The 27,159-nt window shown below is 38.9% G+C and overlaps 1 protein-coding gene across 2 annotated transcripts in view; it reads right to left on the bottom strand.

Moving 5' to 3' along the window:
- The window catches only part of srd5a2 (steroid-5-alpha-reductase, alpha polypeptide 2 (3-oxo-5 alpha-steroid delta 4-dehydrogenase alpha 2)), a 38,597-nt gene extending 13,975 nt beyond the window's left edge, over window positions 1–24,622 (bottom strand). Inside the window, exons 1-3 of one of the 2 annotated variants that reach the window (XM_018093906.2) lie at window positions 24,380–24,622; window positions 21,990–22,456; window positions 3,777–3,940 (exon numbers count right to left, since the gene is read on the bottom strand). In XM_018093906.2, coding sequence (XP_017949395.1) covers window positions 3,777–3,940; window positions 21,990–22,270 — 445 coding nt within the window. In that variant the 5' untranslated portion in view covers window positions 22,271–22,456; window positions 24,380–24,622. 2 annotated transcript variants of the gene reach the window in all.
- Window positions 24,623–27,159: the final 2,537 nt, after the last annotated feature.

Here is a 27,159-nt window from a genome sequence, read left to right as displayed (position 1 = left end):
CTACAGCTTTATACATATACATATTATCAAATATTGGATATTTACTATGCTGGTTATGGTACAATTATCAAATGGCTAAACATAACATTGTGTTCATTCCATTTTATTTCACAAATGTATGGAATTTTTTTCCAAAAGCTTGTGGGCATATTTTTATTGTTATGACAAAATAGTGACAAAAGAAAACATGGCATCAGTTAATTCTTGCAAAAATGAATTACAAATTAAATGGGAACTGTCACTATTACAAAAAAGGAGTAAACTGTAGTGGCTGCTTAAAAATTCTTTTTCACAAATAGTTTTTTTCTTCCAGTTTTTTGAGATAAAAATGGTTAATGAGTTCTTGTCCTTGACCTGAAATTCTTCCAACTGCAAACAACCTAGCCATGCCATTTGTCTTTATTGCCTTGAAAATTGCTGACATGCCAAAATCAACCAGTTAGAGCAGATGAAGTCTGTCAGTGACTTGAGGCATGAGTGTTTCAGTTGCAGTCAGAAAAATATTAGACTGACACACTCACAAATAACTTGTTACATATACAGTATTATAACAGCAAGAAATAATGCAAACTACAGTTTAGTGTGTTATTTTATAATAGCGATGGTTCGCCATTAAGCATACCCAGCTGTCACATTTATGAGGATTGTTGCAGTAAAAAAAATTAAATATTATTTCCCACTTTACTATAGTTAGCATTTTTTTATATTTTACATAACATAAAAATGAAACTGAAAATTAAATATATTAAGATAAATGGAATATTTTGCTCTCTTGGTCCCAAACCTAAAGTGCACACATAAAATTTAAGATTATAAGGAGGGAAACATTTTCACAATAAGGTGGATACCTGAGTAATAGGAACCCCATGGAGACCCAATTTAGCAGATTCTGTCTTTAAGGAGGATCCTGATGCCTCATGTCTCAATGTAGTTGTCCATAGTGTTGTTAATTTGGTATTTTATTTGTTAATTTATCTGCTAAATACAATTCTTTCTATTACCTTATTAAATGAGAGGGTACCTCTCTTCCAGTTTGCTATGATAAAAAGCTAAATATTTTGTATACCGTAAATAGAATAATGAACAGGTCAATACAATAAAGAGGAGGCTGTGTCTGACAACTAAAGATGGCCACACATTACACTAGTTTGGCGTGGTTGCTGATCGAGCACACCTTTGACTGATTTGCCTAAGGTGTGTAATATTGGGCTCATCCAATCATTTGGCTCTAGGCCCTAAGGATACAGGCCATTGGGGCGAGGACCACCACATCAACTAACTGATGCAGTTTTGGCCAGGTATTGGTTGGATAGGCCCGTCGGGGGGCCCTACACACAGGCAGATAAGCTGCTGACTCTGCTGTCTGAATCCAGTGCCACCTTTACAGTATATTGTAGGATCACAAACAGCTCCCAACTGTAGACACAGCATGGTAATTAAAATGTTACCTGAGCAAGGTGATTAAGTATGCTGGATTACACCCCAGAGTACATAGAGGCCTTAGTTCAATTTAAGTTTATTCTCAACTGCACATTAATTAAAATGTTTCTAGTTATATAAAAATAATTTTTGAATGCAATCCTATTAAAAGCAGAATCTGTCTATCTCTTACTATTTCTTAAACAGCTTGTTCTAATTAATCATATTATATTGTTGCAGTATTCAGCTCTCCTTCTGCCAAGACTACAAATCCCACAATAAGCAGGGTGTAAAGACAGGGCTCCGTAGCACTAAGAACCTGTTCACTTCCCTACCTTGTGCATCGGAAGGAAGAATCTGAATAATGCCTAGAAACCTCCCCCACTCAACCCCATGAATACAGTGCTTCTGAAGACAGGCAGCAGTGTATTCATCAAGAAGATGCAGGTCCTTGCTCTTAATCCTGAAGCACAGGATGTGGCTGCTCATGGTGTGCCAGGGTTGCTGTTTTGGCATTTTGCCCCCTGCCTCACCATTTGAAAATGTCCCCAATGCATCAATGGCCCGTGTCCTCTTTGTTGATCCTAAAAGGTAAGGCCTTATCAAGAAACAGACATTTAAAAAAATCAGAGCTAAATACAGATCCTTCCCTTAGCACAACCACTAAAAGCTCAGTATAGATATTGTTTTTTGTAAAGCATACTGCTATGTAGGGCTGTATTTATATCTAGGCACCAAACGCCTGTGCCTAGGAAAGCAGCCTTAGGGGGGCAGCCCTCAAGCACCAAGCAGCCATCACTTCCGCCAGCTATGGGGTGCTGTTATGTTCAGTGTCTAGGGTGGCACCAGACCTAAAGAGAGTCCTACCTTTTTGAAGCTATCATTTAGCATAATAAATAATAATTCTACATGGTATTGACCTAACAGTATATTCTATATCAGAACTGTCCAACTGGAGGCCTGCTGCCAAACCGAATGTTTCTTATGGCCCCTAGTCTGCTAAGAGGCTTCAATAGACTTCACTTCAAGTGACACCAATATTTTCATTTTAAGTGGCGTTTCAACAGTGTATGAGAAATATGAGAAAAATCGGCCCGCTACTTGTAATAAGTTGGACCACACTGTTTTGTTTCATCAGCAATTACCGAATATTCATAAACCAGTCCCTGACACACTACTTCTCCACTAGTACACTTCCAAAACCTTAGGCTCCTGGAACTACACAAAGGGCTGCTAAAGTATGGAGTGGGTGGGCAATCCCCTTTTTATACAGCTGAAGGCTACATACTGTATAAGGCTGCAACAAAAGTGAAATGGAATATATTTCTATTTTTATGTTGTTTTTTTGTTATTAGGAACAATTCCTCCTCTCATTTCCTCTATTTTATGTTTAGAAAATGAAAATAATTATAGCTTCAGTTTGTCCCAGTCTTGGTTCTCATTGTTCCTTTACACAGTATATTTATTGACATCATTACAATACGTAATTTATGCAATTTACGCAATTTATATAGCCTGAAGTCTTTATGTGTCTAATCCCAGGCCACTGATTTATTTAATATACTTAGTTAAAGAGGAGCTAGAAATCCAAGAATGTTTCCATTGTTGATGCCACAACAGACCACCAAAAGTCATTCTGTTCTTTTTCTAATACTAAAAAAAATCAGCAATTTTGTAACAATTGTCTGTTTGTTTTTTTTACCAGAATTAAAAATGTAAAAAGAAAAGCTGGAGCCCATATTATTTATATGAAAGTGTTATTGCGCATAGGACAGTATATAAAATGCAAACGTTAGCTGTGCAAAAATCTTGCGTGGAGGGGACATTTTTTATCACAAAAGAATGACTTTTCCAGTAAGAAGCTTACATACATTACATTGTGCACTTCTACGCACTAAAAAAGTATCTATTGTCTACCTGTCACTAAATAATTTATACAACAAAAATTCTGGTTACATTAAATAAGAGATAGGTACAATTGTGCCTTTCTGCACCCAAAGTCAGTTATAAAAAAAGAACAGTACACTATTACACAAAAATTACTTTGTTATAAAAAAGAAAAACAGAAAATAAGCTAGCCATTAAAACAATGTTGCAGTAGTTAGTGCTACTCCAGACAACACCTCAGCACTTCGTTTTTTTAAAGATCTGAATCTCAGAATATGCACTTCATTGTGGCAATTATTATTGAAACTATATATTGGCCATTTATTTTATTATTATTAAACTGCTACAGCTCCTACAGAAAATGTTTGGGACTCAACATAGGTTTGCAAATGCAACTCCATGCCAGTCAAAAGTGTTTTTTAAAGGATGACAGTATCTCTGTAAACAATAAAATATGAACCACCAGGTACCTGATATAAATCGTAGATCCATACACCAGTCCTTTGGATATTCAGCTACATAAACCAGACAGTGTCCTTGTAGAAATCCATTATATGTACAGAATACAACAGCCATAAGAACTATGCGTAGAGGAGATGGTCTTCCTCTTGTGAAAGCAGAATAGATAAAAGTCCTAAAAAAACAAAACAGAGCAGAACATTTTAGCAGAACTATTTTTTTTGCAAAAAATTCAAGATAAAGCCACAGCATACTTGATCTTTTGTTTAAAGTCTAAAAAAGACTACACAGTGATTTTGAAATATAGATCCAGAAGTGCCATAGGATTGGGGAAATGGAGCAATAAGTATACATGTGGTAAATCCATTTTAACAGCAGCCGTTTTTATGGAATTTCTTGATAGTCCTTCTAACCTCTACCATTACTTTAATTATAGAAATGGCTTTGTTAACCAGCTGTAACCAAGATGATATGGTGAATAGAAATGCCTCCATCCACTGAATTGCTATATTTTTCTTGGGACAGTACAGGACAGTGCATAATCTATTTATAGGTATAATTTATCTAGTATCCCAAGGACACATAACTGGGGTGTTTTTATCCACTTAAAGTCTAAGCTATCAGATAGTATGCCCACAACTCTGGACCAGTATGTGGCTATAAGGGGACCGGTTATTATCATGTGAAAGAATTCTCAACCCTGGATGTTATAGCAAAGATGTGTCTTTAGACTTTCTACTCATAGACTTAATAGTTGGTGCATGACCTTATACTGCATTAAATGTCTCTTGTTGAGATCAGGACATTATAACATTCCTGCACCCTTTAGTGCTCTTGCACTTGCATCCAGGGCCAATAGTGTAGTTTACACTCAACTGGTGGTTGAGTTGCAATGTGTTTGGAAGTCATACAGTATATTGGAAAAAAAATAGCATTGAGCATTTTTCTCCTACGACCATTTATAATAAATCCTTTGCTTATTTTACAAATAAAAAGATGAAGCTCATGGAACATTTTACACCCTATACTAGAACTAAGACATGACAAAAGGAGATTTGAACAGTATAAAGAAGATACTTTGGCCATCCTCTGTGATTTATTGTTAATAATATATTTTTGTTTTGTTCTCAAAAATCACATGCATAAGGAATTGCATTTCACCATTCCCAATTTATATACAGGTATAGGATCTGTTATCCATATTGCTTGGGACCTGGGGGATTCCGGATAAGTGATCTTTCTGTAATTTAAACCACCGTACCTTTACTCTGCTAAAACATTACATTAAATACAACATTAAATAAAGCCAATAGGATTGTTTTGCCACCAATATGGATTCATGCACCTTAGTAACCCTCAAGTACAAGTACAGGTATGGGATCCCTTATCTGGAAACCAGTTATTGTCAACTCCCATAGACTCAATTTTAATCAATTAATTCAGATTTTTGAGAATGATTTGCTTTTTCTCTATAGTAATAAAACAGAACCTTGTACTTGATTCCAACTAAGAGAGAATTAATCCTTATTCGAGGCAAAACAATCCTATTGGCTATATTTAATGTTTAAATTATTTTTTAGTAGACTTAAGATATGGAGATCCAAATTACAGAAAGACCCCTTATCCGGAAACCCCAGGTCCCTAACATACCTGTACTGAAACCCTATCAATTTAGGCACCTGCCACACATACGTAAGTGTGCAATGTAACTGCTCAAGTATGCAGTTATGTGCCAAAATCCACTTTGTTTTTAGATCTTCCTGAAAAAGACATGTTAACTTAATAGGAAAAATAAGAGTTAGTTGAAGACTTTGTGATGGGGTCAGGGTGGGCCCTTTTAGGAACATAGAGCATTATCTCATCACTGCTTTTTCATGTTCTGCTTGTGTATGCATTTGTTAATATTAAAGACAGAACTTTGTGATTGGGACAGAAAATCACACACACCAAGGGGCACATTTACTAACCCACGAACGGGTCGAAATGAGTCCGATTGCGTTTTTTTCGTAATGATCGGTATTTTGCGATTTTTTCGGCGTCTTTACGAATCTTTCGTTACCAATACGATTTTTGCGTAAAAACGCAAGTTTTTCGTAGCCATTACGAAAGTTGCGTAAAATCTGGCGATTTTTCGTAGCGTTAAAACTTGCGCAAAAAGTTGCGCTTTTTTCGTAGCGTTAAAACTTACGCGAAACTTCGCACCTTTTAAGTTTTAACGCTGCGAAAAAGGCGCAACTTTTCGCGTAAGTTTTAACGCTACGGAAAAATCGGGCGATTTTACGCAACTTTCGTAATGGCTACAAAAAACTCGCGTTTTTACGCAAAAATCGTATTGGTAACGAAAAATTCGTAAAGACGCTGAAAAAATCGCAAAAAATATGAAAAAGTCGCAAAATGTTTGTTTTCAAGTCGGAACTTTTCCAATTCGGGTCGGATTCGTGGGTTAGTAAATTAGCCCCCAAATGTATTGCTACAGATAAGCAGCAGAATGCAGATAGGCTGCTAATTTAAGAATTAGATAATATAAATTTCTTTACTCAAACAAATATATACCGTATTTTTCGGACCATAAGACGCACTTTTTTTCCCCCAGAAGTGGGGGGAAAAAGTCCCTGCGTCTTATGGTCCGAATATAGCCTACCGATATACTTTAAAAAAATGTTTTTACTTGCCCATGTGGTCTCCGCAGGGCCCTCCTCTATTTGCCGGCGCTTAGCTATGGCGCTGTGCGCATGCACAATGACGCGCATGCCCATACGCGTCATTGTGCATGCGCCAGAGCTAAGCGCCGGTAAATAGAGGAGGGCCCTGCGGAGACCACATGGGCAAGTAAAAACATTTTTTTAAAGTATATCGGTAGGCTATATGCTGGTACAGATGGGGGCAATATGTTGGGTGAAATATGTTGGGTGCTGCTGGTACAGGTGGGGGGCAATATGTTGGGTGCTGCTGGTACAGGTGGGGGGCAATATGTTGGGTGCTGCTGGTACAGGTGGGGGGCAATATGTTGGGTGCTGCTGGTACAGGTGGGGGGCAATATGTTGGGTGCTGCTGGTACAGGTTGGGTTTTAATGCACATAAAATATTTTAGGACACTTTGTTTCAGAATCTTTTTTTCTTCATTTCCCTTCCCAAAAAATTGGTGCGTCTTATGGTCCGGTGCGTCTTATGGTCCGAAAAATACGGTAGTATGGACTGTAAACCGCACAGGCATAGTAAGGGGTTATTCAAAAAGCTCCAAATTACAGGATAGCTTCCATAGTGTCCAATTTATGCAAATAAACCTTTTTTTAAAAATGATTCCTTTTTCTCTGTAATAATCGAACAGTGCCTTTACTTGATCCTAAGCTACACTAAGGGGCACATTTACTAACCCACGAACGGGCCGAATGCGTCCGATTGCGTTTTTTTCGTAATGATCGGTAATTTTGCGATTTTTTTTGGCGTCTTTACGATTTTTGCTTAAAAACGCGAGTTTTTCGGCGTCTTTACGATTTTTGCGTAAAAACGCGAGTTTTCCGGCATCTTTACGATTTCTGCGTAAAAACGCGAGTTTTTCGTAGCATTACGAAAGTTGCGCAAAGTCGCGATTTTTTCGTAGCGTTAAAACTTGCGCGAAACTTCGCGCCTTTTAAGTTTTAACGCTACGAAAAAGGCGCGACTTTGCGCACAAGTGTTAACGCTACGAAAAAGGCGCAACTTTGCGCACAAGTGTTAACGCTACGAAAAAATCGCGACTTTGCGCAACTTTCGTAATGGCTACGAAAAACTCGCGTTTTTACGCAAAAATCGTAAAGACGCCGAAAAACTCGCGTTTTTACGCAAAAATCGTAAAGACGCTGAAAAAAATCGCAAAAAATACGAAAAAGTCGCAAAATGTTCGTTTCCAATCGGAATTTTTCCAATTCGGATTCGAAATCGTGTCTTAGTAAATCAGCCCCTAAGCTTACTAACTAAGCTACATAGTTACATAGGGTTGGAAAAAGACCAGAGTCCATCAAGTTCAACTCTTTAAAGTAAACTCAGCACACACAAACCTATTCTGACCTATCTATACACTCACGTAAAAAATCATACATACCAACATCAATACTAACTGTAGATATTAGTATCACAATAGCCTTGGATACTGTGCTTGTTCAAGAAATCATCCTAGTCCCTCTTAAAGGCATTAACAGAATCTGCCATTACAACATCACTAGGAAGGGCATTTCACAGCTTCATTGCCCTCACCATGAAAAAGTGCCTACGTTACTTCAAATAAAAGCCCCGTTCCTCTGCTCTAAAGAGGTTGCTTCTGGTGCGCTGATCGTTTTTATGGGACAAAAAGAACACCCCCTATCTGTCAATAATCCCCTCTTATGTACTTGTACAGAGTAATCATGTCCCCTAGCGAGCACCTTTTTGTCCAGAAAAAACAACCCCAACCATGACAATCTAACCTTAAATCTTTCATCCCCTTTACCAGTTTAGTTGCACGTCTCTGCACTCTCTCCAGCTCATTAATATCCTTCTTAAGGACTGGAGTGCAAAACTGCACTGCATACTCAAGGTGAGGCCTTACCAGGGACCTATAAAGAGGCAAAATTATGTTTTCATCCCTTGAGTCAATGCCCTTTTTTATACAAGACAGCACTTTATTTGCTTTAGTAGCCACCGAATGACACTGCCTGGAATTAGAAAACTTGTCAAATCCCCAGATCCTTCTCAGTTAAGGATACCCCCAACAAACTACCATTTAGTGTATAACTTGCGTTTATATTATTTTTTAGGGATGCACTGAATCCCGGTTTCGGTTCGGGATTCAGGCCGAATCCAGCCTTTTTTTGATGGATTCGGTTTCGGCCGAATCCACGGTCCCGGCCGAACCGAATCCGAATAATTAGCATACGCTAATTAGCATTCGGAAAGGGTTAAAATTTAGGGGGGATTTTTAACCCTTCACGATCCTAATTAGCATATGCTAATTAGGATTCGGATTCAGCAGAATCCATCAGGGTGGGTTCGGGGGTTCGTCAGAACCCAAAAAAGTGGTTTTGGTGCATCCCTATTATTTTTACCAAAGTGCATAACTTAGAAGTTTTCAACATTAAGCCTCATTTTACATATTGCTGTTCAGTTTTCCAATTTTGTCAAATTGGTCTGCAAAGCGGCAGCATCCTGCATCGAACTTATCATTTTGTACAATTTAGTGTTGTCAGAAAAAATAGAAACAGTACTGTCTATGCCCACCTCCAGGTCATTAATAATCAAGTTAAAAAGCAAAGGACCAAGGACTGACCCCTGCGGTACTCCACTAACCACACTGGTCCAATTAGAAAATGTTCCATTTACCACCACTCTTTGTACTCTATCCTTCAGCCAATTTTCTATCCAGTTACAAATATGATGTTCTAGGCCAATATTTCTCAATTTTATTATTAACTTTCTGTGAGGTACTGTATCAAACGCTTAAGCAAAGTCACAGTAGATGAAATCCACTACCATTACAGCATTGAGGTTCCTGCTCACCTCCTAATAAAAGGCAATTAAATTAGTCTGGCAAGATCTGTTACGCATAAAACCATGCTGGCACAAACTCATAGATTTTCAATGTATTCAAGTACCCTATCTCTTATTACCCCTTGCAAAAGCTTTCCTACCACTCATGTCAGACTAACAGGCCTATAGTTTTTAGGCTGAGAATGGGATCCCTTTTTGAATAACGGCACCACATTAGTAATTCGCCAATCTCTCTGTACCATGCCAGACCTCACAGAAAGACCTCAATGAATCAAGACCTCAATGAAGAGGTTTGGCAATCACAGAGCTAAGCTTGTTTAATACCCTGAGATGAATCCCAAAGGTCCTGGACCTTTGTTTACCATTACATGTTCAAGTCTCTTGAATTTCCTCCTGAATGACCCATGCATCAGTAGTTATATTTCTAGAAATGGGTCTTCTTTTGTTAAAGGGAAGCCTTGATTAGCTGGCTCCTCAGTGATGTAGACAAATAATAATAACAACTTGACTTAGTTGTGAAGCCTCCTCCATTCCAATAGCAGTTGGGCCTTATTCTCCTCACTGATATGGGAATCATACACCATTGATCATTTTCTTTGTAACCTTTAGCCCCGCTGAAATCTCTACCCAAAGGGATTCCACGCTGTCTCTGGTAATTTCTTAGCACATGACTTTAAATCTGACTTTACATAAAGACAAACCCCTCCACCCTTTTTAATCCCTCTGTCCCTCCTAAAAAGTGTGTAACCATTTAAATTCACAGCCCAGTCGCCAAGTTTCATCCCACCAGGTCTGAGTAATACCAATTAAGTCATAATTTTCTGTACATGCAATAGACTCCATCTTTCCTCATTTTCCCGACAAACTCCGTGCATTAGCCATCTCCCTCTGATAAGTTCATTAAGCAACAGAGAATTAGATCTAAGCTTACTATTAGGCTGTTTTCCATGTAACAGAGAACCTCCTTAGCTGGTGAACAGCATGCCCCCCTTCTCTCCTCCCTCATGACCCCTTGCTAATCCCACTGCCTGCTCTACACTAGCTTTCCCATAAAATTCTAGCTCACCCCCCCAACTTGCCTAGTTTAAATACTCTTAGCCAGCCTCTTAGCCATTCTTTCCCCCAGCACAGCAGCCCCCCTTCTATTGAGGTGCAGTCCATCACAGCTATTTAGCTTGTGCCTCAAAGAATCTATATTTGTGGCAAAATAATCTTAATGTTTAAAATAATCCTAATGTTTCAAAATTTTGAAGGGTTCATTTGAAATAGACTAGATCTAATATTCTGGTTTCCTAATCTTTTGTTTCTTTTAAGATGAATGTCATTGGAGAAGGTTACTGCTTTTTTTTTTGCAGAAAGTGGGGTTCTCCATTTGTTTGTTTGACTTCTGTAAGATCTACTACATTTCATTTATTAAGTAACAGAAATCTATCCCTATGCAAAGCAGTAGTGCAAAGAGTTAATCTATGCTATTTCCACCCTCCTTGTTCTTTTACCCACAATCCTCTTTCCTTTACTTGTATTCACTTGCAAACACAATACTCCTAATTCCTTTGCAATATTCAGTTACAGCTAAGGCCCAAAAGTATTGTTACTGGCCTTTTCTACATGAAAACAATTAAAGTAAAATTTTGCCTGAGGCTTATCAGCGTATATTAAAATCTTTTAAAATGTGCTTTAAAGTTATTTGTATATACAGGTCCTTTTCAAAAAATTAGCATATTGTGATAAAGTTCATTATTTTCTGTAATGTACTGATAAACATTAGACTTTCATATATTTTAGATTCATTACACACAACTGAAGTAGTCCAAGCCTTTTCTTCTTTTAATATTGATGATTGTGGCATACAGCTCATGAAAACCCAAAATTCCTATCTCAAAAAATTAGCATATTTCATCCGACCAATAAAAGAAAAGTGTTTTTAATACAAAAAAAGTCAACCTTCAAATAATTATGTTCAGTTATGCACTCAATACTTGGTCGGGAATCCTTTTGCAGAAATGACTGCTTCAATGTGGCGTGGCATGGAGGCAATCAGCCTGTGGCACTGCTCAGGTGTTATGGAGGCCCAGGATGCTTCAATAGCGGCCTTAAGCTCATCCAGAGTGTTGGGTCTTGTGTCTCTCAACTTTCTCTTCACAATATCCCACAGATTCTCTATGGGGTTCAGGTCAGGAGAGTTGGCAGGCCAATTGAGCACAGTAATACCATGGTCAGTAAACCATTTACCAGTGGTTTTGGCACTGTGAGCAGGTGCCAGATTGTGCTGAAAAATGAAATCTTCATCTCCATAAAGCTTTTCAGCAGATGGAAGCATGAAGTGCTCCAAAATCTCCTGATAGCTAGCTGCATTGACCCTGCCCTTGATAAAACACAGTGGACCAACACCAGCAGCTGACATGGCACCCCAGACCATCACTGACTGTGGGTACTTGACACTGGACTTCAGGCATTTTGGCATTTCCCTCTCCCCAGTCTTCCTCCAGACTCTGGCACCTTGATTTCCGAATGACATACTTTGGACCACTGAGCAACAGTCCAGTGCTGCTTCTCTGTAGCCCAGGTCAGGCGCTTCTGCCGCTGTTTCTGGTTCAAAAGTGGCTTGACCTGGGGAATGCGGCACTTGTAGCCCATTTCCTGCACGCGCCTGTACACGGTGGCTCTGGATGTTTCTACTCCAGACTCAGTCCACTGCTTCCGCAGGTCCCCCAAGGTCAGGAATCGGTCCTTCTCCACAATCTTCCTCAGGGCCCAGTCACCTCTTCTTGTTGTGCAGCATTTTCTGCCACACTTTTTCCTTCCCACAGACTTCCCACTGAGGTGCCTTGATACAGCATTCTGGGAACAGCCTATTCGTTCAGAAATTTCTTTCTGTGTCTTACCCTCTTGCTTGAGGGTGTCAATGATGGCCTTCTGGACAGCAGTCAGGTCGGCAGTCTTACCCATGATTGCGGTTTTGAGTAATGAACCAGGCTGGGAGTTTCTAAAAGCCTCAGGAATCTTTTTAAGGTTTTTAGAGTTAATTAGTTGATTCAGATTATTAGGTTAATAGCTCATTTAGAGAACCTTTTCATGATATGCTAATTTTTTGAGATAGGAATTTTGGGTTTTCATGAGCTGTATGCCACAATCATCAATATTAAAAGAAGAAAAGGCTTGAACTACTTCAGTTGTGTGTAATGAATCTAAAATATATGAAAGTCTAATGTTTATCAGTACATTACAGAAAATAATGAACTTTATCACAATATGCTAATTTTTTGAAAAGGACCTGTATAATTACTATAGAAAGCAGTAAGTTGTCTGTCTAAAGTGCTCATCTGCCTGTCCCTTTTTTATTCTCTGGTTCTGACTCTTGAAACAATGTAGCAAATTTGTGAGCAAGTTAGTGAGCAAGTCATATCAACTCATCTCATAAATTTCAGTAAACGTTAGAAAGAACATAGGATAAATAGTATTTTACAGAAACTTTGTATAAAATTAATGTATTTAAGATAATTATTTAAACACAAAGGCACTTAAAAAACTGCATTCGGGTAGAATGTTCCTGGTATGTATATGCTGAGAAGAATCTGTGCCTTAAAGGAACAGTTTAGTGTAAAAATTAGACTGGGTAAAATAGATAGACTGCACAAAATAAAAAACTACTTCCTCCTTTACAGCTCTGTAAGCTATTAGCGCTTAGTGACTTGAGGGGGGCCATACGGGACATAACTGTTCAGTTAGTTTGCATTTGAATCTGACCTGCGTGCTCAGAAACTAACTGAACAGTTATGTCCCATGTGCCCCCCTAGAGTTACTGACTAACTAAGAGTTTAGAGAGCTGAAAGCAGGAAGTAGTGTTCTGGCTATTATGTTAGACATCTGCTCACTCCAGCTTTTATAGATTACATTTACATCTATTTTTTCCAGTTTAATTTTTACATTGAACTGTTCCTTTATGATAACATGAAGTTTAAGAGGGGCTACCACTTTATTTATGGGGGTGTTTCATTAGACACTATAGATGCTGCAATGTAGCACTGAAATATTACTTTTTGCGACTTTTGACAACAGGCAAAACCTTTCCACGGCCTGCAAAAGAATAGCCTAGACCTGATTTTTGTTGTCAATACCTTTTGAAGAAAGTAAGTCCCAGAAATGGCAAATCCCTTATATGTAGATTTTGTTTGAGTAAAAACACCCTGTATGGAGTTCATATAACCTCGGCTCTTTCTTGGTTTGGATGTGGAATTTCGAGTTTGGTGTGTGTGCACAACAATGCCCTGACATCTAATCCCACTAAACAAAGTGATTAAACTCCTTCTCTTGCTATCATGTGGCTTTTTCAGACACAAACACACCAGCCAGTGAAGTTAGTATTGAGTAAAATATCACAACACATAGGGGCACATTTACTAATCCACGAACGTCCGAAAAGCGTCCGAATGCGTTTTTTATGCGAATTGTCGCGACTTTTCCGAGCTCGCAACACGAAAGTTGCGACAATTCGCGAAAGTCGTAATGGCTATGAAAAAGTCGCTACAATTCACAAAAGTTATAATGGCAATGAAAAAGTTGCGACAATGTGTAATGGCTATGGAAAAAGTTGCGACAATTCGCGCAAGTCGTAACGGTTACGAAAAAGTCACGACAATTTATGGAAAAGTCGTAACGGCGACGAAAAAATCGCAAAAATACGAAAAAGTCGCAAAATGTTCATTTTCCAATCCGAATTTTTCTCATTCGGATTCGTGGATTAGTAAATCAGCCCCACAGTTTTATGTTCTTATTGTGTTAGCTTTATATCAGCTTTTATTTAGTCAACTAGCACCTTATTATACAAGAAACAGTTTGTTAACATTTAAAGGGCAAGAGAATGTCAGTTTGTTGATGTTTCCAATTTGTTGGACACCTACAGTGATATTAATCACTTACTTAACCGGGTCAGCACTCCATTCCATCAGTCCGTGGGCATGTCTTACAAATCGGCAACCCCAGTGACTCTACATTTAGTCATCCTTCAAATGTTCTGAAACTGCTCCTAGTATGATATGGTTGTAGTGGACTAAAAAAACTGATATAATTTCAATAAACTAAAAGGGTATAAAACCATAAGTATTGAGTAGTAAATTGCAAATCAGATTTAGGTTCTTGTTGCAATGTCATGAGTTTGAGAGTGGTATTGCAGTAGATATGGTCGATCGTGCAAAGGCTTTTGATCCAGTTCTATATACACTTTATTCATCCAGGTCATGATATACAGTATCCTTTAGTGATATGTCTAAAGCAATTGGCCTTTGAGTATTCTCGGAAACATTTTACTGCTCATCTTTACATGAACATAATAGATAAATTATATTATATAAATTGGTCATAAAATCTACAGTTAGTTCCATACTCATCGAACATCAATGCTGTGCGACCTGCCCATATATTCCTATCTGATAAACCAATTAGATAAGGTAGTTGGACTCATTTAGTAGTTGATTTGTTATTAGACCTATAAGCAGTTTGTTATATTGTTGGTAACATATAACATGATATAGATTTCTGTGAGGATAAATATATTTCAGGTTATGATTTAATGTGAACTTAGTGGCACGCCTATAGGCTTGTAACTGACCAAACAGTATAACTTACTTATCAGCCTGTTATCTGCCAGGGCTAGTTGAGGTATTAGAGAATGAGAAACCTTTACCTATGGTTGGTTACCTCCAGACCTAATTAACAGATTCTCAGTTTTATTTTCGGTCTTCCTTTTACAAGCAAGGTAAACTTTGAATACCTTGAGCTGTGCCTGTTAACATTTTCATTTAAAATCACACAGTGTCGCAGGCCGCCTTTCTATGGAAAAATCCACATCTGAAACATTTCCCCCTTTTTAACAAGGAAATTGAAGCTACTCTATGTTTGGTGCTTGTAAGGTTAGATTTCCAGTGCACTGATAATCCCCATGCATGATGGACTCTTGCTTATCTGTAATCCAAAACAGTCACAACAAAGGGGTGAAGGGAGAGTGTTGTATACTGTTAATCTAATTATCTACCTTGCAAGGACTAACCATGGAGTGGCTATAATCTTTCCTTTTAACTCAAAACGATCCAAAAACAGATTTTTTTGTGATTGAAAAATATATGTTAAGCACAAACCCTATTCATTGCACTTATTTTGAACAAGATTGTATGCTGCCCATATAAGTCTCTGTGTCATATTTTTTTCTATACAGCACTGTGAGATATGGGTAATTGAAATTAAAATGATGCATCTATACCACTTGCCTTCTACCTTTACTTAAAGCACTGTAAACAAAGAAACTATAAATACTTTCAATCCACCTCCACAACTCTATGACCTGCCCTAATAAAATAATGTAGTTGATAAATTTAGCTAAAACACCAGGACCTTTTAATAAAGGTCAATGCATTTAAGGTCAATGCATTTAACATTTTCTTAGTATAACCTTTAAACAATACTAGAACATCATTCTGTATTACGTACAACCTTGCATTTATTCTGCGTTATGTCTAAACTTGATTAGGGGATCCTTTTGATCCATGCTAGCATTTTAGGTTACATTGTCTGCTTGGTCCCGTCTATGCAGAAAAAGCCACTCTTGCGAGACAGGAACAAATAATAAAAGCAAGGGTTTGATGTTGTGTCTCATTATAAACGACACAATGATTTATTAAGAATGTGGGGTTGTATGGTTTCAAATGTCAACCACTAAAAACTCAGTAAAATATTGTGTGTAAGCCAAGGCAGCTGTGGTGTATTTAAGCTGTTTTTTTTCTTCAATACCCAATACCAGACGCTATACAGTAAAACAGTCAATGCACCGTAAAGTATCACATGGCTAACCTAACAGCAATAAGTCAATGCACAAAGATATTAAAATTTTCCCTGCCAAATAATCTCACAGCGTACCACAATGTCTTTTGAACTGAAGTATGTCAGGACTTGTAGGTTAGAGCCTCTGTAAACAGAGTAAATATAAATAAATATATTTAAAATGTTCAGCATTTATTAAGGTACACATAAGTATATCCAGGTATTTGAATTGTGATTTTAGCTTGGTTTCAACTGAAAAAGTCAGTGATCTGAAAATTTTTTGTAGAAAAAAAAAGTATAATAAACCAAAAAAGTGGCTACAGGCTCATAGAAAGTTATAAGGGGTCATTTACAAACCTTTGGCCTCCTCTAAAAGCACTTGCACCTTGGGGGAAGCTGCACTCTGCTCCTCATGGAATGGGGGATGCCTATATGCCTTCCTCCTGCTTTCTCCTTACCTGTCCCCTATCTTGCCTGATATTCAGATGTGCAGTTTAGTGAGCCACAGGGAGTGCATGCTGCAACAGGCCCCTGTACTTAACAAAGGCAGTGCATACCTCCCAACTGTCCCTAATCCTAATTTTAACAGTTCAGTCTGCAGTTCCAGATTCTTACTGAAAAGTCCCTCATTTCACTTTGATCTCCTGCACTGAACGCTAAAAAGATACAGTGTTTCTTAAACTTAATTAAATAAGTATGCAGAGAGCCCAGAAAAGTTAACAAGCAACACCTGCACTTAGATGCAATTATAACTAATAAGCTAAATTGGTCTCTTGGGGGAACTGAGAATTACAGCTTAAAGGGCAATTTCTCCTTTTTTTAGCAAAACTGTAATAAAACAAGACCCCAAAGCCTCCAGAAATGTGTTCAACCTTTAACAACCTGCCAAATTTGGTAAAGATAAAAGTGGTATTTAGGGGGTATGGTGGCACAACGTGCACCATTTATTTTTGTCCCTCTTTACATTTTTCAAATGTTGGGAGGTATGGTGCTCTGTTCAAGATGCTAGACTCCTAAATGGAGGACTGCAGCCATTCTGCAGTAGGAGAATAAAGACCCCAGTATATAACTCATAGGGACATATTTATGTAGGATTTAAGAGGCATATTTATTAAAGGAGAAGGAAAGGTAAAAACTAAGTAAGCTTTATCAGAAAGGTCTATGTAAATACAACCATAAGCACTCACAGAAACGCTGCACTGAGTCCTCTATCAAGTCTTCTTTTGTGTATACATGTTCTTTGGTGTCTGGCTTCCTTTGGTGTCTGGCTTCATTCCCGGGCCAGAGTCTGCTCTCCTTTCCCCCCTTTCCTGCTCCCCCCTCCCATAAGAATTCACTCCCCCTCTCTTCAGAATGTGTGATCTATGTTACCAACAGCTAGAGCTGCAGCAGGAAGCTGGGAAGATAAGCTAAAATGGCAGCTGCTATCTTAAACAAATGAAGTGAGGTCCTAGGGCTATTTACTCTTGTAAGGTAAAGCTTTCTGCAGAATAAATATAGTTTTCTAGGTGGCACTAATGTGACTGGCACCATTAAAGGAGAAGGAAAAGCTAATAAAGAGTTCATCTCAAGCTGCAGGCATACCTTCAGTTCTCTCAATAGTGCCCTTAAGTCTCCCCATATTTCTCCCGTTCAGATGTTCAGAAGCCAAACAGGAAGAAAAAATGCTGAACTGTGTAAAGAAAGTTCCCATAATGCCTCAATCCTGCACAGACACCTAGACCAAGTGACTATGAGACAGCTTCCTGCTGATTGGCTCAGATCCACATTCCTAAGGGGGGGGAGTGATTTCTTAGCATTCGTGAGGGAGGGGGGAGCAGGAGAGAGGAGAAAGCAGGAAGCAGAGAGCTTGTGTCTCTGGCAGAGGAAAACAGACACAACTAATCTTTTTACAGAGAACTCAGTGCAGCGTTTCTGTGAGTGCTTATGGCTGTATTTACATAGACCTTTCTGTTAAAGCTTGTATGTATGTATATCTTTATTTATAAAGCGCTACTTCTGTACGCAGCGCTGTACAGTAGAATACATTAATACAGACAGGGGGTTAAAGATAATGGATAAATACAAAGTACAACAATAAATACAAATGAATACAAGGTGCAGTTGCAATAAGAGTCAGAAACACAAGAAGGAGGTCCCTGCCCCATAGAGCTTACAATCTTAAAGCTTACTTAGTTTTTACCTTTCTTTCTCCTTTAGGGCTCTGGCACACAGGGAGATTAGTTGCCCGCGACAAAACTCCCTGTTCGCGGGCGACTAATCTCCCCGAGTTGCCATCACCTGCCATCCCACCTCGCGAGGCAACTTCGGCAATTTGCCGAAATCGCGCCGCCAAATGTGCCATCCCACCGGCGACTTACATGTTCGCCGGTGGGATGGCAGGTGATGGCAACTCGGGGAGATTAGTCGCCCGCGAACAGGGAGATTTGTCGCGGGCAACTAATCTCCCTGTGTGCCAGAGCCCTTAATAGACAGCTCAGTATTTGCTGCAGTGATAACAAGTGAGTTTTTCAGGTAACATTTGTTTTGGTGATCTAATCTTATACACTAAACAGCACTTCTTCTTCTGAATGGCTAATTTAAATGATGAATAACATGTCTAGTAATTACCATTTTAATTACAGTTAAAACTTACTATAATGGTCTGTTCTTATTTATTAATACAGTAAAATTTAAATAATCAAGGTTTTGAAACAGCAATGTATAGGACCTGGAGTTCCTTGGATAAGAAAAAAAGAGAAAGGAAATTATTTTTAAAAATTAGAATTATTTGCTTAAAAGGACATCAACCCCAAAAATAACTTTTTTGCCTAATAAGTGAAAACATAATTCCAAGCAACTTTCCAAAGTGAATGTATTGAAATTTTTTAGTAACTTAATTGCTATAGAAAGCAGCATTTGCTGAACTCCTGGTTGTTATATTATAAACAATGTTGCGAAGGTCAGTCTCCTCCAGCAAGGCAGGCCTGTCAGTCATTGTTTCAAATGCCAGAGGCACCAGAGCAGAGAATAGAAAAGGGCAGACACTGCTTTTAATAGCAGTTATATATATATATTAATATATTTTGTAATGAATGTCTATTGCAAAGTTGCGTAGAATTATGTTTTCTTTTATTAGCCAACAATTATATTTTGGGCTGACTTGTCCTATAACTGTTCTCTCTACAATATGGTTTTCAGATAAAGGATCCCATACCTGTACATGATTTCTTCGGAATCTTGAGGACTGAGTTCCAAGAAGCAGAAAAATCACAAAAATAATAATTACATTTAGAATTTGCTTTTTGGTTACTGACTTCAGTGTCGGACTGAGATGGCAGGGGCCCACCAGAAAACCCTGGACCATGGGCCCACTCTCAAAACTTTAATTCCGCCTCTCCTCCCTCAAACTCTTTATTATCCTAGTGTCTTTTCTCTACGTACTTTACTATTCTTCTATCTATCAAGCTTCATTGTTCCCATACAGAAACAGGGAATGACCATGAAATAGGCTAAATAGTTAGAAGCGAGAGGGCCCACTGACACCTGGGCCCACCTGGAGTTTTCCTGGTATCCTGGAAGGCCAGTCCGACACTGACTGACTTTCTAATGAAAATGAAGGGCTACATCTAATAAATACATGTTGTAGAGTAGTACTGATTGTATTTAAAGTACACTGCAATCAGTTCAGCCCTGCTAGCATCATTTTCTACATGTGTCCCAGAATTTTAAAGTGATCTGGTCACCCTAATTTGATGAGGCCACATATTTGTCAAACCATAAGAAGCAAAGAATGCTTGCCCCACTCCCAGCATCCAGATGTGCACAGAATCATATAACTTAGTAATGAATTATGTACAAAACAACCAAAGTACTCCTTCATGCTTTTATCATATCCCACCTAAACTGTACACTTTTCTGTGGATTACCCAAGTCCTTCATTGAAACTACTGCCACAGTTATACTGTATATCTCTCCTTCTGCTCTGCAAGCTTTGTTGCTGCAATGGTTACCTTTCATACATCCTGTGTATTTTATAATTATTGTATTAACAGGTCTTTACCCCCATTTAACTCTTCTCGTCACTGCTGGTCATGACTACATGTACCATTAACTATTTCCACAAGACCAAGCAGTTTCTGAGGACTTTACTACCCTTTAAGACTGAGGGACATATTCACTAAAGTGCCCAAAAGGCCCAAGCTTTCTGGATAACAGGTCCCATATCTGTACCAAAAAAAAATCACACACCTTCTATCTGACTTATCACACTGATAAGTCTCTTTAGGGTTTTTAAAGGTGCTTACGCTTCAGTCTGCCATCCATGTACCTCAAAATCACATCTTACCAATTAGGTTGCACAATCCTACTGTATCATAGGAATACTCAGTGGGACATTGTGAGAAAATACAAAACATGCACTGAGGGGTTATCAATGATGCTGAGCTTCAGTCTGCAATCCCCAAAATCACATTTCCTATCTGACGAGTGACACTGTACTCTTCCACAGTATCAGAGTACTACTAGCAGCACGTTGTGGTAAAGCACAAAGCATGTGCCATGGGTTTTTCAATCTTATCTTCAATCTGCTAATTATACACCTGCCACCTGACCTGAGACTTCATTTCATAGTTTCAGAAAACTGCTCAGCAGTGCATTGTACAAAGGAAAAGCCATATACATAGAGGTTTTCAAGGGTGCTCAAGTGTTTGCCTGCAAATCTGATTGGCTTTTCAGACAGTGCCAGGTACAGGCTATCTTCTTATCTGGTGCCTTTTAAAATGTTAACTATAATTTTAAAGATGTAACATAAAACTTCCCAGGGGCATCAGCTTAATAAAACTGAAACACATATATTAATGGGAACTAGGTAATATACATTTTATTCTATAGTGACATTATCACTATACCACAGAATAAAAACACCAGATATGGAATCCAGTCCGTCCTAATATCATCCTCAGTATTAAAAGATATGGCACTCACACCACCTGTGAAATTTCACAGTGTACCAGTTCTGCTCACATTCCATCCCACATATAGTCCTCTTACCCTCTGTTGGTTCCCTGCCATTCCTAACGGATCCCTAGTGCTTTAGAATTGAAATTGACCTTTGCAAACTAGACATTCCAAACTGCACTTTAGAACTATATGTAAAATAATGCAAGACAAAACAGAAAATTGTCTTAGAATATGATTGTTTACACTAAGAGATAATCTTAAGTGAACTACCCTATAATCACACTCTATGCCAGGCATTTTGAGGATTTGAGTCTGGGGGACAGCTGACAAATTTGAAATAAGTGACAATGTAGTGTATTGGAAAGTTAGCATTCAATTTGGGTTATACTAACTAATATAAAGTACTATGGACATAGAGAATACTAGGGTCCATGTGGGTATAGCTGCTTTCCTATTGTTCCAATCAACTGACCAATATCAAAAGTACATGGATAATCTGTTGGGACTGTCAGGCCACCATGTTATGCACAGAAAATCATTGCCAACTGCACTTAAAACGTGGGGACACTGCTGTGTTAGAACATAATCATGTTTTCTATGATTACCCTCAAAAGTGGTAACTAAGTTATACAGGGAACAGCAATTTAAGTCTTTCTGGACACTGCAACCAGGGTCATATTAGATTGTTGATCAGATTCCTTTTACAAAGAGCAGCTCACTAAGCATTTAGTTTATTATTAAGGGTTTACAATTTACCTTTAGATAAATTGTGTTAATTGTTTTTCTCTTGTGACTTCCGAGAAGTGTCCCTTGACTTGGATTTTCAGTGACAAAACAAGTTTTTTTTTAACCATGTAAGTGTTTAAACCCTATGGTAAAATAAATGTTAATCTGCATAATGTTCTGCTCTCCTGCCCACACAGAAAAAGATTTTTATGTGTACAAGTTGGAGCTTGTGGCACCCTTACCTTTGGAAATAGTGTCCGCAGAACATGAATGAAAGCATCTTGCAGCCCAGGGAGTTGCACTGCTGTCTGTACAGTATAACGACAACTGGCACCAGGAAGGAGGGTAACTCTTGGATAAACCAGCCATACTTTGCTGGGACCATGAAACCATTTTGCTTCTTGCCAGTGGCAACGTGTTTTCCATAAGCAGCAGGATAAGTGAACTGTCTGATCAGGAAGAGAACGCTAATAATGGCAAGGCACAGGCTCATATAATAGTCCATATCCTGGTTGCACTGCATTGTGTGCTTCCCTTCTGGTCCTGGCACAGAGCGTCAGCTTCCTCTACCTGCTTGTGAGATGCAATGTACAGTACTCATATCCTCTTCTCCATCCCCTATAATATATATTGCCCAGGAAACCTATTTCACAACAGGTATCTGTACAAGGAATACTCTCCAAATGCACTGCAACAACTCCAACTTTCCCTAGAAGACATATTAGAAAAAAAAGCATTAGCCTCTTAGTTTCTGTTTCTAAATAGAAAAAAATGACTGTTATGCAAAAAAAAACAAAACTACACTTTACTTGGAAACAACTTAAGCTATATGATGTATGTGCTCAGCTTACCATGGACCCAGCCTTGGAATGTGGGAGAGCAGGACAAATTAGTTTTTATCCCCCAGATTTCCAGTGCTAGGCCAGATTTCCCCTATCTTGTTCTCACACGGCAATGCCTTTCGGAATATTTGCCAAGATTTATAAATGTTTTCAGGGACACCATGTAACAAAGCTGCATATTACTGGGACTGTTTAGTACAGTGTAGCACACCAGAAATGCACCACTCTAAAGGCAATAATTAGCAAATTCCACAATAAATCATTATTTTCTTTTACTGTATCTATACTATAACACCTCTAAAAGATCCCCACAGCATAGGCATAAACGTATACACAACATAACACATCCATAAGAAAAAGGAATGGTCATGGAAGGTCATTAGCAACTCTGTGCCAACTCACTGTCCGAACATCATAAAGTTAATGCTGAATCATTAGATAGGGGTAAAAAATTCCTTTGTTTTCACCTGCATATCTGACGATTCAGCTCTTAATGTTAGTGAAGGAACAAACAGTGGTCGTGGGAAAGGTTGTAATTGTAGCGTGTATGGCCACCTTTAATCTCTTTGTGTCCCAGCATAGTTAGAGGCATATTTATTATAGTGTGTAAGCTAGCACCACTGGTGATGTTGCCCAAAGCAAACAATCAGATCTTTGCTTTTGTTTTCTAACTTGTGGGTGACTGTTAAATTCTAATTGCTAATAGGTTTCTATGGGCAGCATCACTGTAATAAATATGTCCCTTAGTGTGCCTATGATTGCTGCCTTGCTTGCTGTACAGCTCTTTTTAAGAGCTATATATAAATAATTTACTTTTTCCTTAAAATGTGGGACACACCCCACCATCTATTTATATTATTACTTTAACTCTTCGGGCAGCCCCTCTTTTACATACTGTACAGCATAAAGCATTTGGCTTCCTAAACCCAACACCAGGACAGAGAGTAAAACAAGTTTCATAGGAGAGCACATTAGTATACTGGGGAATAGACCTTGTAAAGCAGTGAACCCCAACCAGTAGCTCGTGAGCAACATGTTGCTCTCCAACCCCTTGAATGTTGCTCCCAGTGGCCTTAAAGCAGGTGGATACTTTTTACTTCTTAGCTTGGAGGCAAGTTTTTGTTGCATAAAAACCAGATATATTGAAACAGAGCCTCTTGTAGACTTCCAGTCCATATAAGCAGCTACCAAATAGCCAATCACAGCCCTTATGTGGCACCCCAGGAACATGTTTTATGCTTGTGTTGCTCCCCAAGTCTTTACATTTGAATGTGGCTCACAGGTAGAAAAGGTTGGGGATCCCTGTTGTAAAGGAATCATGGATAGGCTTCTTGGTTATGGGAATTTGACACGCATATTTCAGGTTGGGATAGATTACTGTTCCAGTGTGTGACAAGATACAGTTCCACACATTGATAAAAAATGGAATTCAATTACAGTAAGGGCAACTCCAGTTGAGAGAGTCCCACATGATAATAGGGGCAAGTCCACAAGTAATAAAGACAGCTTCACACAGTAATAAAGCACAGTTCCAATCAGTGATAAAAGGGGAATCACAAGTAATGAGGGCAGCTCCACACAGGAATATAGCACAGTTCCAATCAGTGAGAAAAGGGGAATCTACAGGTAATAAGGGCAGCTTCACACAGCAATATAGCACAGTTCCAATCAGTGAGAAAAGGGGAATCTACAGGTAATAAGGGCAGCTCCACACAGTAATCAGAGCAGTTTCATTCATCGATAAAAGGGAATTCCAGAAAGTCAGGCAACTTGCAGAAACTTTTACTTACCGTTAGCCAGGAATAGCCAGTACAGGTTGCCTACTCAGGGTGCCGTCCTTTTAAGTTGCAGTCCCAGGTTTAAGCAATATGAAGCAGGCAGGCTCACATTCCCGCCACATGGGCCAGGGGAGGAGGGGGAATTTCTACAGCAGGATGGAACCTCAGCTCTAGGTGCAGGGAATATTCTGATCCTTTGTTCTGCCTGGCAGTGATTTTTAAAATCTCGCTCCTGCAGTGTGGGGGAGGAGTGGGTTTAGTTAGCAGAGTCACTCCTAATTGGCTGATGTTCCAGCAACTTTGTCGCCTCTCACATGCACATTGTGGCTATGGAATGAGCCCTTTGCTCAGCTCACCTGCACACCTGTTCTTTGTAGGTACATTTTATATACAGAGAACCCAGAGCTGCAGGTAGTGAACCCTCTGGCTGGTCTGCCCAGTGCTATTAATGCAGGGAATCCTACGAGGGATATGAACCCAAGAGGAACCCACAAGGGTTACCTGACAGGTATCATTCATGACCAACTTCGGATTAGTGTTACTAATCTTTTTGCCTGGCATACTTATGTTGCCATGTACATGTGCCCTTTTTTGTTATTTTGGGAAGACTTATTCAGAAAATCCTGTGAGTGTTGTGTGCTGTTCTTCTCCATTGTTTACATTGTTTAAAATGTAAGATAATCTTAAATTTAAGATTTGGGAGACAGGATGACTACAGACTAAACATGCTGGTTGGCAAAATGGTGTCGGTTTGGTACAACCAATGAAAAAGCACATGCTTGTGCATAGTGTTGCATTCTGGGACACATCTGATGGGTGGCAGCCTTCTCAGTGTATCAAGACTCAGTATGGGGACTCATTCTGTGTGCTCTGTCACTGATGTCAGCAGTGGGACGTCCCTGAAATAACTGGCTTGGTACCTGGTTACACCTCAACATTTTTTGGATTTCTTACATGCAGAATCTCATGAGTTTCGTGGGACTGCACTGACTAAACTGACTGACTAAAAACACATTTTAACAAGTTCCCTGAAATAACTGTGGTGAACCTTGTGCATGGGCAGATTTCCCCTATCTTGTTCTCACACAGCAGTGCTTGAAGGAAGGTGTTTGCCAAGATTTATAAATGTTTTCAGGGACATTACAAAGCTACACATTACTGGCTGTTTAGTACAGTGTAGCACAATAGAATTGCACTGTAAGGAAAGTCAACTTAAAGTGATACTAACAATAAAAAACGACTCTTCAAAATATGAATGTACATAAATAGTTGCCCATAGGTCATGTTGATTGTTTTTCACTAATAGGGCTGCTTTTGTAAGTACCGTATATACTCAAGTATAAGCCGATCCGAATATAAGCCGAGGTACCTCATTTTACCTAAGAAAACTGGAAAAACTTATTGACTCGAGTATAAGCCTAGGGTGGGAAATGCAGCAGCTACTGCTAAGTTTTAATAATCAAAATAAATACCAATAAAATTACATTAATTGAGGCATCAGTTGGGTTTATGTTTTTCATTATTTATTTCTAAGAAAAACCGTAAACTAGCTCTGTAAGCGGAGAAGAGGGTCAACAAAAACAATATGAGTACTCCCCCACGCTCATTGCACATTGGCAAACTGGCAGGAGACCCAGTCCCGGAGGGATGTAAGGGGAAATAAGTATTGCTAGTGGGAGCCTAGGCCAGGGCACTGGAGGGTCTGGTTGTGGGTGGCCTAATTTACACACAAAGGAGTCTAGAGGGACCCATGGCACCCGACTTGAGTATAAGCCGAGGGTGACTTTTTCAGCACATTTTGTGTGCTGAAAAACTAGGCTTATACTCGAGTATATACAGTAATTGGTACTTGAAGTTCCTAAACCTGACTGTTCTGCCAACCTTAGGGGTATATTTATCATGCTGTGTAAAAAGTGGAGTGAAGCATTACCGGTGATGTTGCCCAGAGCAACCAATCAGCAATTAGATTTCAACAGTTAGAAATTCTAAGCAAAGCATCTGATTGGCTGCTATGAGCAACATCACCGGTGATGTTTTACTCCACTTTTTACACAGCATGATAAATATACCCCCAAGTGTACCTTCTCAGCCTGTCAGTTATAGATTCTAATGCTAATGGACCCCTGCTGCACAAATATGGCAGCCCCCTCATAGAGTAACAAAATGATAAATAGCGTGCAAAGATAATGTTATGATATATTTAAAAAAAGTTTACTTTCAGGTGTCGGTATCTCTTTAAGGCCATAGTTGTTGAACAGTTTGCAATTATTTGATTTTTATTTTCACTGTCTTGGATTTTTTTGCAAGATCTTTGCATGCTTTTTTAAGATCCGACAACACTTTGCTAAAGTGATGTAGGGACCCATAGGGTTAATATGCCCCTATGGCATTAAACCCTACACGTCCTAGTTTCCCTGTTACTAGGCACATGCCTATGCCTCTATTTTCCTATGTACATATTGTTCATTATTGGCCATAAGCCTTATGACCACATATGTTTGTGTTTTTATACATATTTATGTGTTATACACACTGTATGGGGGAGTTGTACTGATTACTATAAACCAGTTGTCCAAGTCACACCCAAAGCCAAATCTCCATATCAAAGGGTTTTTCTGTGGATGGTGGTGGGAGAGTACGTCTGCTACAGGAGCCATAAAAACTCATTACTATATGTAAAAAGCCTTCTCAACAGTTACTGAACAATGGGCAAGGTACGGTTCTTATCAACCTCATTTGATAAGTTGATATGAGGGGGCAGTGGCTGAAAATGTGTATAAATGTGGAGTCAA

The sequence above is a fragment of the Xenopus tropicalis genome, chromosome 5, assembly GCF_000004195.4.
Source record: "Xenopus tropicalis strain Nigerian chromosome 5, UCB_Xtro_10.0, whole genome shotgun sequence".
NCBI lineage: Eukaryota > Metazoa > Chordata > Amphibia > Anura > Pipidae > Xenopus > Xenopus tropicalis.
Note: the sequence above shows the minus strand (reverse complement) of the source record. Positions and strands in the feature narration are given on the sequence as shown.